At 37.1% G+C, this 14,819-nt stretch overlaps 1 protein-coding gene across 3 annotated transcripts in view; it reads right to left on the reverse strand.

Annotated features, from left to right (window-relative positions):
• LOC127951693 (adenylate kinase isoenzyme 5-like) overlaps window positions 1–14,819 on the reverse strand; it is a 95,583-nt gene that overhangs the window by 8,343 nt on the left and 72,421 nt on the right. For 2 of the 3 annotated variants that reach the window (XM_052549721.1, XM_052549719.1), the window contains exons 9-11: window positions 3,827–3,872; window positions 3,498–3,542; window positions 487–650 (exon numbers count right to left, since the gene is read on the reverse strand). In XM_052549721.1, the coding sequence (XP_052405681.1) occupies window positions 487–650; window positions 3,498–3,542; window positions 3,827–3,872 (255 nt within the window). The remainder of the gene's footprint in view (window positions 1–486; window positions 651–3,497; window positions 3,543–3,826; window positions 3,873–14,819) is intronic. The other variant, XM_052549720.1, reaches the window with a different exon arrangement.

A 14,819-nucleotide genomic window follows, 5' to 3' on the forward strand; every position in this document is an offset into this window, starting at 1 on the left:
TACTTCTAACTAGCACCAGGTATTTGAAAATTGGGGTTTGTCTGTGTGTTTTCAGTTGTGCTCTACTTCTGCTGCCTTTGGTTGTGCTCATACTTCATTTATTTTCCAAAAGCCTATTGTTTGTGAAGTACATGTCTGGAATTTATTATTTTTGTGTCTTCATGGTAAAAACAATGTCATTTTGGTAAATTACTTTTTTTAAATGAAGAACTTACATGTCCCAGCAAATCTTCCTGTTTCAACAGGAAATGTGTCAAACCAGGAAAGAAAACTTTGCAAATGATTTTACAAAGCCTATCTAATAATTCACCTAGCCTTTTTTGTACACATCCAGCACTTTAAAGGTTAAACTATTACATAACACTTCTCTGCAAAATGTTACTGAGAAGTGTTATGAAAAACAGTGTCTTCCTGTGTTTGTAAATTCAGTGAAGGTGGAGCTGGTCATTGTAATTTTCTGTAATGGACTTTAACAAGATTGTGCACCTCGGGAAGCTGCTCTCCTCTTTCCAAAAGGTCTCGCAGAAATTGTCCTCTCTCACTGTGAGACTGCAACTCGCTGCACAGGATGTCCCCAGGACACAGGCGCTTCAAACTGTACCGCTCCTCTATCTTCTCCGATTGGAGAGCTTTCCCCGATCCTGGGCCACCTGGTCAGAATGAGAAAGTCGAGAATAAATCTATAATGAAATGAAAATGGATGAGAAAGATTGTTCTAAATAGTGGGGACTGGGGAACAAGGGCCAGATCCTCAGTAATTGACTGTCTTGGGAGATGTGGGATGGATTGTCAGCAGATATCTTATGGTCTGTAACTCACACTATGCGCTGGCCCACCTCGACCTCACCATCTGACTGAAGTCCCAGAGGCTTTCATTAAGATTCTGCACACGGCTCAGAGCAGCCCTTATCTATCCAAACAGTCCACAGGCGGATTTCCCCAGGGTTAATGTCTCCTACATAGCCAACAGCTGTTGTCTATATATATATATATATATATATATATATATATATATATATATATATATATATATATATATATTAGGGATGCACGATAATATCGGCACAATATCGGTATCGGCCGATAAAAGCTTAAAATGACCATTATCGGTATCGGCCGATATGAATATTTCTGCCGATGAGCCAAACCGATATTCTCCAAGTGAAATAATTGACCTGTTTTTCAGATGTGAATGTCTGTCTACATTTGTAAAATAATAAATTTATGGTAGAATCAGTACAGAAGAGATACATGGATTTCTCTTCAGTAAAATTAAAGTTTAAATATATCAGTATATATTTGTATATATATCGATATCGGTATCGGCATCGGCCAAAATTATTTTGAAAATATCGGCATATCGAATATCGGCCAAAATCCAATATCGTGCATCCCTAATATATATATATATAAATTAAATTTATGCATTTAGCAGACGCTTTTATCCAAAGCGACTTACATTGCATACAGGCTATCAATGTAATTGATGCAATGAAGAGTCGATTTGAAAGAATGACGGAGGCTGCTCCAGATACCCCCCCACGCCCAGCGCTGAAACGAAAGCGGTTGCAAAAGTACCGACGAGAGTGGGAGGAATCGAATACTTGGCTGGCAAGTGTCCACGGAAATGAGTATCAAGCACAGTTTGTTGGCGAGTGTTCTCTGTCTCGCACGGTGGCTTGTCAGATGTTCGACAGCATGCATCGGAAGAACAACATTCATACACTTTACAATAAGGTTAATTTATTAAACATTAGTGTATTAACTAACATGAACTAACAATGAGTAAGTAATACATTTGTCACAGTATTTATTAATCTTTGTTAATGTAAGTTAATAGAAATGTTCTCATGTTAGTTCACAGTGCATTAACTAATATTAACAAGATTTTAATAAAGTATTATTAAATGTGGAAATTAACATGAACAAAGATGAACAATTGCTGTATAAGTGCAGTTCGTTATTAGTTCATGTTAATTAATGTAGTTTACTAATGAACCTTATTTTAAAGTGTTACCGATTTGTTTATTACGATTAAGGTAAGTCATTGCAGTACTACTCTATAGGTACTTAAGATTAACATGAGATTAGGTGAAACTGTGTATGTTATGTACTCTTTAATTTGTGTTCTGAAGATGAATGGAGGTCTTACGGGTTTGGAACAACATGAGAGTGAGTAAATAATTGCATACATTTTTGGGTGAACTATCCCTTCAATTTTCTTTTGCTTGGGCTTACTTCAATTTTTTTTTTTTACTGCAATTGGATCTTGCATTTTTGCTCTTTCTAAAACAGCCACCATTACAAGAACATAGTGGCAACTGTAGCTTATCTGTGGACTGTCCTCGGCACACAAATATAGCATAACCATATAGCACTAGGTAAAAATTATGGTGCACTGTATTAATTATGTTTAATTATCTTGTCTAGTCCATATTAAATCAAATAAATTTACTTATTGTTTTTTTCCATATAGTTTTAAAATATTGTTTCTTCTAAACAGCACTGAGATAAAACAGAGAACAAATAGAGACATTTGTTTATTTTGATCTTTACAGATCACATTGCATTCCTTAAAACATTCACGCAGCAATCCTACCCAGTCGCAGTTTGTTTCTCAATCCTTCACATGTGAACACTTCAATCAGGCTTGGATTTATCTTATTCTTCATGCATTGTTTTATATGCCAGTGGGCTCTAAACCAGAAAAAAGTCCCGAGTCTTGCTATTAGGTCTAATCTAATTATTTTTCTTGAGAGCTACTACAGTGCAGATACAGCTCGGATAAATCTTTCAGCAAGTCTTTAACTTGTCAGTTAGGGTGATCAAGTGCACTCGAGAGTGTAACTCACTCAAGCTCTCAATCTCAGATCCGTCCATCTGACAATCGACAGCCATATCCAAACCAAAATTACAAGCCTTACTGTTGTACCAAACTGCTGAAGTGACAGAGGACAGGAACACAGACCGTATCCACCAGGTTCCTTTCAACGGACCGCCAAATTGATTCCTTCACATCTCTTTTCAACATAAAGAGATGTACAGCTTGGCTTTTGGATCACTTCACTACATCCCAGTTGGCTAGAGCTTTTAAACAAAGATGAGGGAAGGAAAGCTCCTAGCACACAAAGACTCGTACCATCTCGACTGTCTGCTTTCCATTTACCCAGAACATAAATCATGAAGACTGACAACAGTTTCAATAAGGAACCTTATTAGGACACTTCAGAAGTTTTCACCTGCTCCCAATTTCACAGTTCATTATTTTGCTTGTGCATCTGTGTCACAAAAGAAACTTGGTAGTGCGTGTTATTATGTCTGAAATAGTTTCAATGCTGTGATGTATGTACTTTGCATCACAACACTGCTTCCAGACTTGTTCTTTTGGGGGAAATGTAGGCACAATAAACATTGCTTTACATGTTTGTCTTTAACGAAAACAATGTGCAATGAAATTACAGTTTAATGTGATAATGACGTTTTGTCAGCTAACATACCAATCACAAAGATGACCTTTGATTTCTTGGTCTCAACAGGAAAACCTGGTGGAATATTGAAAAATAAATTACAATCAGATAATCAACTTTAGCATGTCAAAATATAGCTTTGTAATGCCTTGCGGTACAATGAGTGGTGGAAAAAATGACAATAATGGAACAAATAAAATGCAAGGTTACCAATAACACATAAATGAAAATAAAATACGGAAATATCCAGTGTAATGTGGTGTCACTAAAAATCTGATATATTAAAAGTCAAAAAAAAAATTTTTAAGCCCACACACAAATACAATACACAAAGAGTAGTTGAGTGATACTGCACTCACTTTCTCCAATCGCCTCTGCATATCCAGCCACCTCTTCGTCAGTCTGCTTTAGAAAAAACACACATAAGAAAAGGAATTAAATTACTTTTCAAAAGCTCAAAGATCTGTACAGGAAGACAATCATTTTATGATCAAATGCCCATCCAAAGATCCTCTAAATAATGGGCCATCCAAACAGCAAAGGAACTGCACAATCTGGCCTGCAATGTGTTTACACATTTAATCTTATCTGAGACTGCTTATTTTCTGCTGGAATTTATTATTCAAAAGTGGTTGAACTCACATATGTCTTTATTTATACTTAGATTTTATGTAATCTCGTCATGAAATACATGTTTTTCTTAAATAACTTTTACCATTATAGGAGTCCTATCCTGTAATACCCATGAGGTTGAAGAACACCTGGAAAAAGACCAAAGACCACTAATACATAATCTCTCTAGGTCTTTCACATTCTGAAGTCCTTGTTGTTATGTGTCCTCTTCAGTTCAATTCACTCATTTTCTATTCAGGTCAGAGGACCAGAATGGCCATGGCAGAAGCTTCATTTTGTGCTCAGTGACCCATTTTTGTGTTGATTTTGATGTTTGTTTTGGATCACTGTACTGATGGAAGATCCAACCACGGGCCATTATAAGATTTCTAGCAAAGGCAGTCAGGTTTTTATTTTAATTGTTTTGTTATATGTTGGTATTTAACAGAATCCATGTATCTGAATAAGTTGCCCAGCACCTACAGCAGAAAAATAGGCCATCATTAAAGATGTAGCAGTATATTTTACTGTGGACATGGGGTACATCTTATACCTGTGGATCACTTTAAAGCTACAGTATACTGTGTGTGCCAAAAAGCAATTTTATTTAGTTTCATCTGACCAAAAGCCAGTCGCATTTGAAATTCCAGTAGTATCTGGCAACTGAATATGCTAGAGATTGTTTTTAGATGAAAGCAAAGGATTTATTTCTTGAAACCCTCCCAAACAACTTGTGATATAGGTGCTGTTTATTTATATAGTTTAGGTTTTCTGACCCTTAAGACTCAGCTAAATTCTACAATTCTCCAACTGTGATCCCTGGAGTCTTTGGCCACTCAAACTATCCGGCAGATTTCTAACATCTCCAGTTGATTGAAACATCATATCGCCCTGATGGCTGAAATGGGAATTTTTTTATATTTTAACCTATTTTCTTACAGCTTTTTTATATTTTGTGAAGTTCAACAATCTTTTGCTGCACATCCGAACTACATTCTTTAGTTTTACTCATTGTTATGGATGATTTAAAAAAAAATTGTTACATGTATATTGTGAGTATATATATACACACACATCGAATATCTAGCTGAGAGTGCTGAGTCAGCAGCAAAGACTTTTAAGAAAGGGACTGAAGCAAGGTTGTAATCAAGGACATTATTTCTTACTTTCAACAGCCCCTTTTAAGAAACAGTGTTATCATGGGAAATCCCCTTAATGAGTGATGAAAGGATATTATGATAAAGATATTGCTTTCCTCAGCGGACATTTAAACTAATGTTTTATTGTGAATATGAGATTAAGCTGAAGAATAAATACTGTTTCAGAAACAGGTAATAATCACACTTGTTCAGTCTATCTCTCTCTCACTAAACTCTACATAATACAGTCAGCTTTCAATGAAGCAACTCAACGCTCATTTGTTACTAATTCTAAAGTGATGTTTTCATATTAGTAATGGAGGCTAAGGGCAAAGCTGTTAAACTGTCAACCTGAGATTTGAATCTGGGACAGAAGGAAGTAGTTCCACATGCAAAAGGGTTTGTGTTTGTTTCTTTATTTGTTTCCTAATGTATTAACACTGTGGTTGCTTCTTATTTATTTTTTAATAAAAACACTTAATAAACACTTAATAAACAAACTCCAGCTGGTCCAAAATTCAGCAAATAGAGTTATTACTAGAACCAGGAAGCATGACAATGTTAGCCCGGTTCTGTCAACACTTCACTTGCTCCTTATTAAACATTGTATAGATTTTCAAATCTTGCTTATTACTTATAAGCACTGAGTGGTTTAGCGCCTCAGTATTTAAACAAGCTCTTATTGCATTATAGTCATCCATGTCTGCTGCATTCTCAAAACTCTGGCAATTTCATAATCAACTGTGGGCAGCAGAACCTTTTCCTATTTAGCGCCAAAACTCTGAAATAACCTACCTTAACACTGTTCGGGAAGCAGACACACTCTGTCAGTTTAAATCTAGATTAATGTGACTTTGCTGCAGCCTGGAATTGAACACCGGGTTTTGTCCACAGGAGAACTGGAGCAATATCACACTTATGTATGTGGAACTATATTCTTCCATCACATTAAAATCTTCCTTCTGCCTTCCGTTATTTTAGAAGAAAATGAACCCTATTTTTGCATTGTTTCATTTTTTAAATGAAGCTCCTCCCCAACCAACTTCTCATTACTGCAATTTTTCATCACTGTTCATATAGGCAATATTGACTTGTAGCCTAAATGATTAACTAACAATCTGGTCAACATAAAGTTGTATTGTCCCAAAGCCCGGCTGGAGGGGTGTAAAAAAGCTGGGGGCCGTCGAGCTCGGGCTGAATTGCAGGGCTGTAGTTGTTGAACTATAGGGAGACTTTCAGAGTCGCGGGGACTTTTTTTTCCCTCGAACGGATGGTCGCACCAGTATGACCTCTGATTTTTTTTTGTCACACCATTGAGAAATTAGGTCACACATGGGACCAGAGCCCTGATTTTTATTATTAAATTCAGCACAAAGTAAACCAATACTACAAAGCTGTATACTTATGATTGTGCATACCAAATGTTCTTAATTATATACGATAGTATAATACTTTTTTGAGAATTTAAGTAAAGAATTCCTTTAGACTAGTTTATTGAGAACTGAAGGGCCATTAAATGCATTTAAGTATTGAGAGATACTTAATGTAACAATGCACAAAAGTTTAATGGTCTTGAAAATTTACTCCATGCTTTATTTTTTGTTTTATTTAAGTGTGAAAATATGACACTTCTAGACAGTCTTTTTTTGTTTGTTTGTTTCATCAGGCTTATTAAATCAAAAGCTGTGAGGTTCTTCATGTTTGTACACCACAAAAAATAAAAAATAAAATAAAAGGGGAACTTGACAGTTTGTGACGTGATTACTGTGATTAAAAGAGTTCTGGGCTGTTTAACAGAAAAACCTTAGAACCTTAAAACTTGACACTTTTTGCAGCATTCGAGAAGATGAGATGAAAAAAGACAGTGTGTGGGAGGAGTGCAGGGTGCCACTGATAAGCATGTTTGTGATGTGGGCAGGCCAGCCGGTCTGATGACTCACTGGCAGAAAGAGAGAGAGAAGTGATACACAGACCCACATGCCTGCAAACAAGCTCTAACTTGGATCACTTAGGCCACAAAGCCTAGCCATACACACTGAGTATGACCACACCAATACTACCAGTAGTGCTTGATCAATATATGTTTTTATAGGATTCTTACATTTTTATATTAGGTTCCCCTCAGTCTTAAATATTTGAATATGGCCTACATGCAAATACATCAAAAGATAGCTTTTCAATGTTGGTTTCTTTTCAGGACGCATCTTATATATTGCTTAAAATATGACTCTAAATAATATTTCAAGAAGACTGTGCTAAAAACAAGAAAGATAACTTTAACTTGTTTCAAACAAAATTTTCACAAGTTTATTCCATATACTATTCAAGGGCAAGCTTTAAGATGGTTTAGATCCTGCCTGTCCGATTGCTACCACTTTTTTTAATTAAACGGGGAGTCATCTCAGTTATCACCAGTAAATTATGGAGTGTCACAAGGATCTGTCCTATGTCCTCTGCTATTTTTAATATACATGTTGCCCCTTGGTATTATTATTAGATAATACGGGATTAGTTTCCACTGTTATGCTGATGATACTCAACTAATGTATATTTCTCTACAAGACCAGATGAAACTTCTAAATGATCTAAGCTAACAGAGTGTGTTAGAAATGTTAAAGATTGGATAACCAATAGTTTTCTCCTATTAAATAAGGATAAGACAGAGATATTATTTGTTGAACCAAAAAAAAAAAAAAAAAAAAAAACAGCATACAGAACCTCTTGGATAACAATTTGCAACTAGACAGATGTACTGTTTCTTCCTCTACAGTCAAAATTCTGGGTGTTATATTAGACAACAACTTGTCTTTTGAAAATCATACTTTCCATATTACAAAAACATCGTTTTTGTCTTTTTAGAAACATTGGCATCATCTCTTCTCAGGTGTTCTGGATGCCAAGCAGCATTGTATAATCATTGAAATAAAAAAAATAATAATAATAAACTACCACAGTACAGTACATAAACCCGAAAACATGACAATATCATTGTATCCAAAAAAAAGTATTCAGTTTACATCTACAAAAGTTGTATTCGTAATATTTATAATAATTTAAAGCCAGGCTTATCAAATTTATTTTAGGAAGTTTAGATATGTTTTATATCTTTTTACTGAAAAAAAAACAAGACTGAAATATTGATTAGCATACAGATTTTGCAATGAAGACCTCTGGGTACAATCTCTTCCATCACATTTTTACTCTCACTCCTTATCTACACTTGTTTTCTCTCTCTGACCATGAAGGATGTTTTCTCATGAATATCAATCTGACTCTCATTCATTAGTTGTGCAGACTGAACAGCCGCGAAGGACGGCCTGATGTGCTGTCGACATTTGCCTTGTTTTTGTGTGTGTGTGTGTGTGTGTGAAGGAGCCGTGGGCGCTACAGGAAGTGCTAGAAGCATGATTTCTGCAAACACCCCTGTCTCATAATGCAGCACAGGCTGCTGGATGATACACTTGTCCTTTTGTGCTGCATCTCATCTACACTGCCTTCTGATACTGCTGGAAAAAATATAAATTTTTAAATGAGTTTTAAATGAGAAAAAATAAACCCATAAAAAACTACTGTGAGTGGACTATAGTTGAATGATGGTTACAGATACCATATGTCTTAATTTATAGTATGCTTCTGAATGAATACCATATTAAATAAGTTATGGAATATAATACCATATACTATAACATTTTTATAATGTGTGGGAAAAAATGGCACTTCTATTGTACATGTCCAAAAACACGATACTATCACTGTGAATGGTGAATGTCCAAAAAAAAATTAATAAATAATAAAATAAAATATGGCATTAGCAAGTCTAAATAATTATAGTATTAATATTACCATGGATCATGACTATGGTACTACCTCCAAAAAACAAACCAGGTATAAATTAAACAACTTAATCACAGCATAATACAAGTCCACATAAAAGGAAATAGCATGTTGCATGTTCAGAATTCAAAAATTCATAATTTTAACTGTTGGAGAAAACTGGTTAATTTTAAGCTATTTTGCTCTATTTTCATCTTCCGGGGTTAAAATTAGAGTTGTTCCGATTCCGATACTAGTATCGGAAATATCTCCGATACCACAACAAATTCTGGCATCGGCATCGGCGAGTACATGAACCCATATACCGATCCGATACCATTTTCTTAAAAAATACCTAGTTATGACCGCAAGCTTTGCCTAACCGCTGCACGGTTCTTCTTCGCTGCTCAAAATGCATTGAAAACACAGGAAGTTGTGCTGTGTTGCCACAAGCAACCCCTGTTTAGAGCAGCGAAGAAGAAATGAAAACGCGTTAGCAGCCCTGATCTATATATGACTGGATCACTCATCACATTCTAAACTGCCAAAAGACAGTGAAGCCGCTTCTATATTATAGATCAGTGGTTAGCAGTATGTCTCTGTAGTACCGGTAGTTACAGACTCTCAAGTATATTCAGTACCGGCAGCTGCGTTCAGTCGCTTCCGTGTAAGTCAAAGCGCAGGGCTCCAGACAGTAGCCGAATATATACTAGTGTCTGTGAATATTAAACTGCAAAATACTATTTAAATATTACTCCCGCAAAATCTACATCTCTGTGGGTGACTGGCACAGATGCGCGAGAGCTCGCTGTTTTGTAGTCTCTGCTGTGTGTCATGAGGACACGAACGCATAAACCGTCACTTCATGAGAATTTACCGTTTCATTTGAGAATACTGTCATATCATAAACACAGACACTCAAAGATCTTCATGGCAGCCCATTAAAATAAATGTTTGGTTTACATGAGTAAATTGACAATATATAAAGCTACTGTTGTAGCCTACAGTAATAATAATACGTCTCTATAATAATAATAATTATGCCTAGATGGTTGCTTGTTTTTTACTTGTTTTGTTGTAAAGAGATTATCTGATTAATAGATCTTTTTTTATATTCCTAGACTTATTTGTTGCAGTTTTTTTATACAGTTATATTGTAAAACTTAAATACCTTTTTTAGTTTGCGGTGTTAGATTTTTGGCTGCATTTGAAGTTCTTTTTTGCATATGAAAATAAATAATACTGTCAAATTCATGTTAGATAATAAAAATACTGTAATAAATACAGTAGTTCACCATGTATTTGTTCATGTTTTATTGAGGGATCTGTCTGAAGCACACCATAAAAAGAATTCTAGCAATTTACACAGGGCTAGTAGTATATACAGCTGTATATACAGATACACACCCAGGTATCGGATCAGTACTCGGTATCGGACGATACCCTGAGCCCAGGTATCGGAATCGGTATCGGGAAGAGAAAAAGGGTATCGGAACATCTCTAGTTAAAATATAGTCGCAATTTGTGACGTGACAATGGACTATAGTACATTGATGACACATCGGTGGTAACACAATACAATTAATGCCAGCTAAGTAATCAGATTACTTTTCGAAGTAACTATAGAGTAATAAATTACTTTTAAATTTACAATGGAATATCTAAGTTACTTTTTCAAATAAGTAACGCAAGTTCCCTTTCAGTCGGTCACATTCTACGTTACTTCAGAAAGAGACTGACGAATGGGATCTCACCCGAGAGCCCAATCACCTTCGAGTGGTTACAAAATGAGCCAATGGTACACAGAGTACCTTGGTCTGCGGAATTTGCATCGCGAGCTCCGCCCCGCAGTGTGGGTATATAAAGAGCAGCGCGAGCAACTCACACTCAAGCTTTTGCTTCGGAGCAGAGCACATCGCCTGCTGCTTTCACCGGAGTGTTTACAAGCGAGTCAGCTGGTGTTGGTGTTGCGGCACGATTCAGCGGCTCGTCTGGGTTTCCAGCAGTCAGCTCCCGCGTTCCCCTGAGCGCTTCAGTGCCACTGAAAGAGCTTTTTCTCTCACAAAAGAGTAACGGGTTGAATTTGAACCTTAAAGGTACAGAGTCGCCTCTGCCCCACACCCCATTCTAGCTCCTCTTCTCGTAAGAGAGCTACTTCGGCTGGTGGCCAGGGTGATCTGAGGGTTACCGTGTGGGCTTCTTTGACGAGCCAGCCTCCTTGGGCCACACCCCCCTCACAAATGCTGCAGTTCTCATCCACGCTGTGGCCAAAGCGTACAGAGCTGCGGGTCAGGCCACTTCTGCCCTGCACGCCATGGCCACCCTTCAAGTCTACCAGGCCAAGCTGCTCAAAGAGCTGCACGGGGGCAGTGCTGACCCAGGAATTTTGCAGGAGGTGTGCACTGCTACGGACCTCGCTCTCCGGGCAACGAAGGTTAATACGCGCTCCTTGGGTCAGGTGATGTCCACTTTGGTGGTCCAGGAGCGCCACCTATGGCTGACCCTGGCAGACATGAGGGAGTCTGATTGGACTCAACTCCCCGGTCTCCCAGGCTGGCCTCTTCGGCGATGCGGTAGAGAATTTTGCCCAGCATTTCTCTGCTGCCCAGAAGCAGTCTGAGGCCATCAGACACATCCTGCCCCGGCATCCCACTGCTACCTCCACTTCACTCTCTTCACTTCATGAGTAAGGACCTGCTTGGTGTCAATCTGCTTGCTACGCCATTCCACTCCACGGACTGGATGCATGAGCTATTCCCCTCAGATGAGTTCCTCAATTCAGAACCATGGGTTCACATCGCTGTTCTGCTGAACGGGCCGGTCACTGGCTCGGCTCTTCAGCGAAGACTTGAGTGCTTGTGCTGCTCTTTATCTGCTCACACTGCGGGGCGGAGCTCACGATGCAAATTCCGCAGACCAAGGTACTCTGTGTACCATTGGCTCGTTTTGTAATCACTCGAAGGTGATTGGGCTCTCGGGCGAGATCCCATTCATCAGTCTCTCTCTGACGTAAGATCTCCATTCCCTCCTTCAGGGAACAAGGGTTACATACGTAACCGAGACGATTTTTTGAACGCACAACTTTTTTCCCTCTTCTGGGGTATAGGCACTTCCTTCAGCCTGAGGCTTATTAATTCCACTTTTGGAGTGAAAGGGCCTTTACAGGTGCCAAAAATAAAACTTTTTTTTTAAAACAAATAAAAAAATTCAAGCCCATACGACAAAAGGTAACGCAAAAGTAACATTATGCATTACTTTCCATTAAAAGTTACTAACACAATAAGTTGCTTTTTTATTGAGTGATGCAATATTGCAATGCAATAAAGCAACTTTCCCTAATGCTAGACAATGCTGTACACCACCAAAAAACTTCAAAACCATCCCATTAGAGTTCCATAGAATTGTTGAATCAGTGAGCAAATGGTGACCCACAAACTCACTTGGCAACTTGCACTTGACACTTATTTGTCTTTAATTTATCATCCATCTGTATATCAGTAAACTGTCATGGGTTGCTAAAAACAAGAAGGTACAGAACAAAAATGAGGACATAAATATTTAGATTTGTACTGAAGATTTTCTGCACTGTTAGATGGATGCCTTAATCCAAGTGGCTGGGAAACAGTCATAGTACAGAATCAAGCCAGTTCGGCTGGAGCCAAGAAACTGCTAAACACATCGCACGCTAAGCTGAAGACTGTTTTGAGATCTTTTCTCATCTGCAGAAGTGTTTTTCCCTGTGTGATGTCGACGGCACTGAGATTTTACTGTCAACAGTGCCGCTGATGAACACAGATGAAAGGGTCACGGTGGGAATGTGGGTTGATCCACATCCATAAACACTCTTCACATCATCCTACACGAAGGAGCCTTAATGACTGCATTTATCTCATGCAGACAATTTAACCAAATATAATGGAAAAAGCATGACAGCCTATCCATGGAAATTCAAAGTTTCAGGAATTTAGTTTGACAGACATGTAGCAACAGGGAGGGTCTAATTGGTTGGCCGCTTTCATGTAGCCCTGCTATATCTGTTGGTAGACAGCGAGAACCCTCTGAATGGAAGATAACGTCTCTATGTTTTGTGTGTGTGTGTGTGTGTGTATGTGTGATTGGAGACAAGGTGAAAGGAAAAAGCAAGTGAAGAGAACAAGATGCTCCCAGCAAGGGAGCAAAAGCAATCCAAGCAATCCATCGCAGGAGCACTGATGTTTCCTTATAGTTTTGATTTTATTTTAAAATGTGCATAAATCTATGAAGCTGATATCCTATATATATTGAGAATTTAAAAAAATGAATGCTCAGCTTGTATAAAATAACAATGGTGACAGATCCAAACTGTAAAATTTAGTTCACTCATATGCATGCTTGAGATAAGTGAAAAAACAATGAGGCATTTATATATATGTATATATATATATATATATATATATATATATATATATATATATATATATATATATATATATATTATGTTCTATAAAAGAAAGAAAGAAAGAAAAAAGAAAGAAAGAAAACAAGAGGGTAAGTAAAGTATGACATAATTTTTATTTTTGGGTGAATTATCCTTTTTAGAGTTTAATTATTAATTTAAAGTCAAATGTCCGTAGTTCCAGAAACACCCCTGGAGTACATTTTTATTCAATATGGAAAGGGTCAGTAAGGACATTTATATGCAGCTGTACAGTGATTAAATTTGCTAACCTGACACGTATGTATATGTTGAATATTCAATACTTGTAAATGCAGTGGAGTTTCTCTCCCAGAATTTTCCCCCCTTTTACATTTCCAGTGTTACTTTATAGTTAAGGGTGTCTAGAGATTATCAGTGTTATTTAAATTAAATGAAAATGAAGTTGACAACTAGCTAAAATGCATTTTATACATTTTTTAATTTGCTATATTATTTTTTTTTTTGTTTCATTTATTTAATTAGATTTTTCTTAATGGTTTTAGTTGCCTATAAAAGCCCTGGAGCCTATTAGTTACTGCATGCGTTACATCACATAAGATCAAAGAACATGCATGTATTAACCTCTTTAGATTAGATTAGATTAGATTCAACTTTATTGTCACTGCACATGTAGGTACAAGGCACTGAAATGCAGTTAGCATCTAACCAGAAGTGCAATAAGCAGTAAGTACAGAATAAAGGTCTATAATATGTAATATTATGTACAATGTATATTATGTTTAAGGGATAATGCTATACTAAAATAACCTCTCTTTACAAGCTTTTTCAGAGACAGTATCTGAGTGGGGATTACATCAAATTCCACTCTATAGCACATTCTTCCTGACTTTGAGAAAATAGATGGCCTGAAACAATCCCCAAATAAACACATCAAGCTATAGAGCCGTCCCATTATATCATACACACTCATTGACTCAGAAACATTGATTACATTTCCATATTGAAGGTCAGTGACCATGTACCTGTTTATTAATGTAATAATTAGTTTGAGCTACTGAAATACCCAACAAACATACAGGCAATTCTACTGTGGCTTTTCTTTAAAAGACTATTCCAAAAATAGTTCAAATAGCATACTAGTGAAAGTCAAGGACTTTGGCTTAAGCTTCATCCAGACAGAAGCTAATGCAGAAGATAGAGTCATTCATAATGGCTATCCACTAATGCAGGACTGTCACTCAGCAAGCATTTCCATTAAATACAGCATCCTGCATTTGCTCAGTCTGCCTATAATAGCCCTTCAGCAATTTCATCTGAGCATAATCTGAGATTCCAATAACTTCATAATGAAATAAAGAGACGAGACATATG

Source organism: Carassius gibelio, chromosome B2 (assembly GCF_023724105.1).
Source record: "Carassius gibelio isolate Cgi1373 ecotype wild population from Czech Republic chromosome B2, carGib1.2-hapl.c, whole genome shotgun sequence".
Classification (NCBI taxonomy): Eukaryota; Metazoa; Chordata; class Actinopteri; order Cypriniformes; family Cyprinidae; genus Carassius; species Carassius gibelio.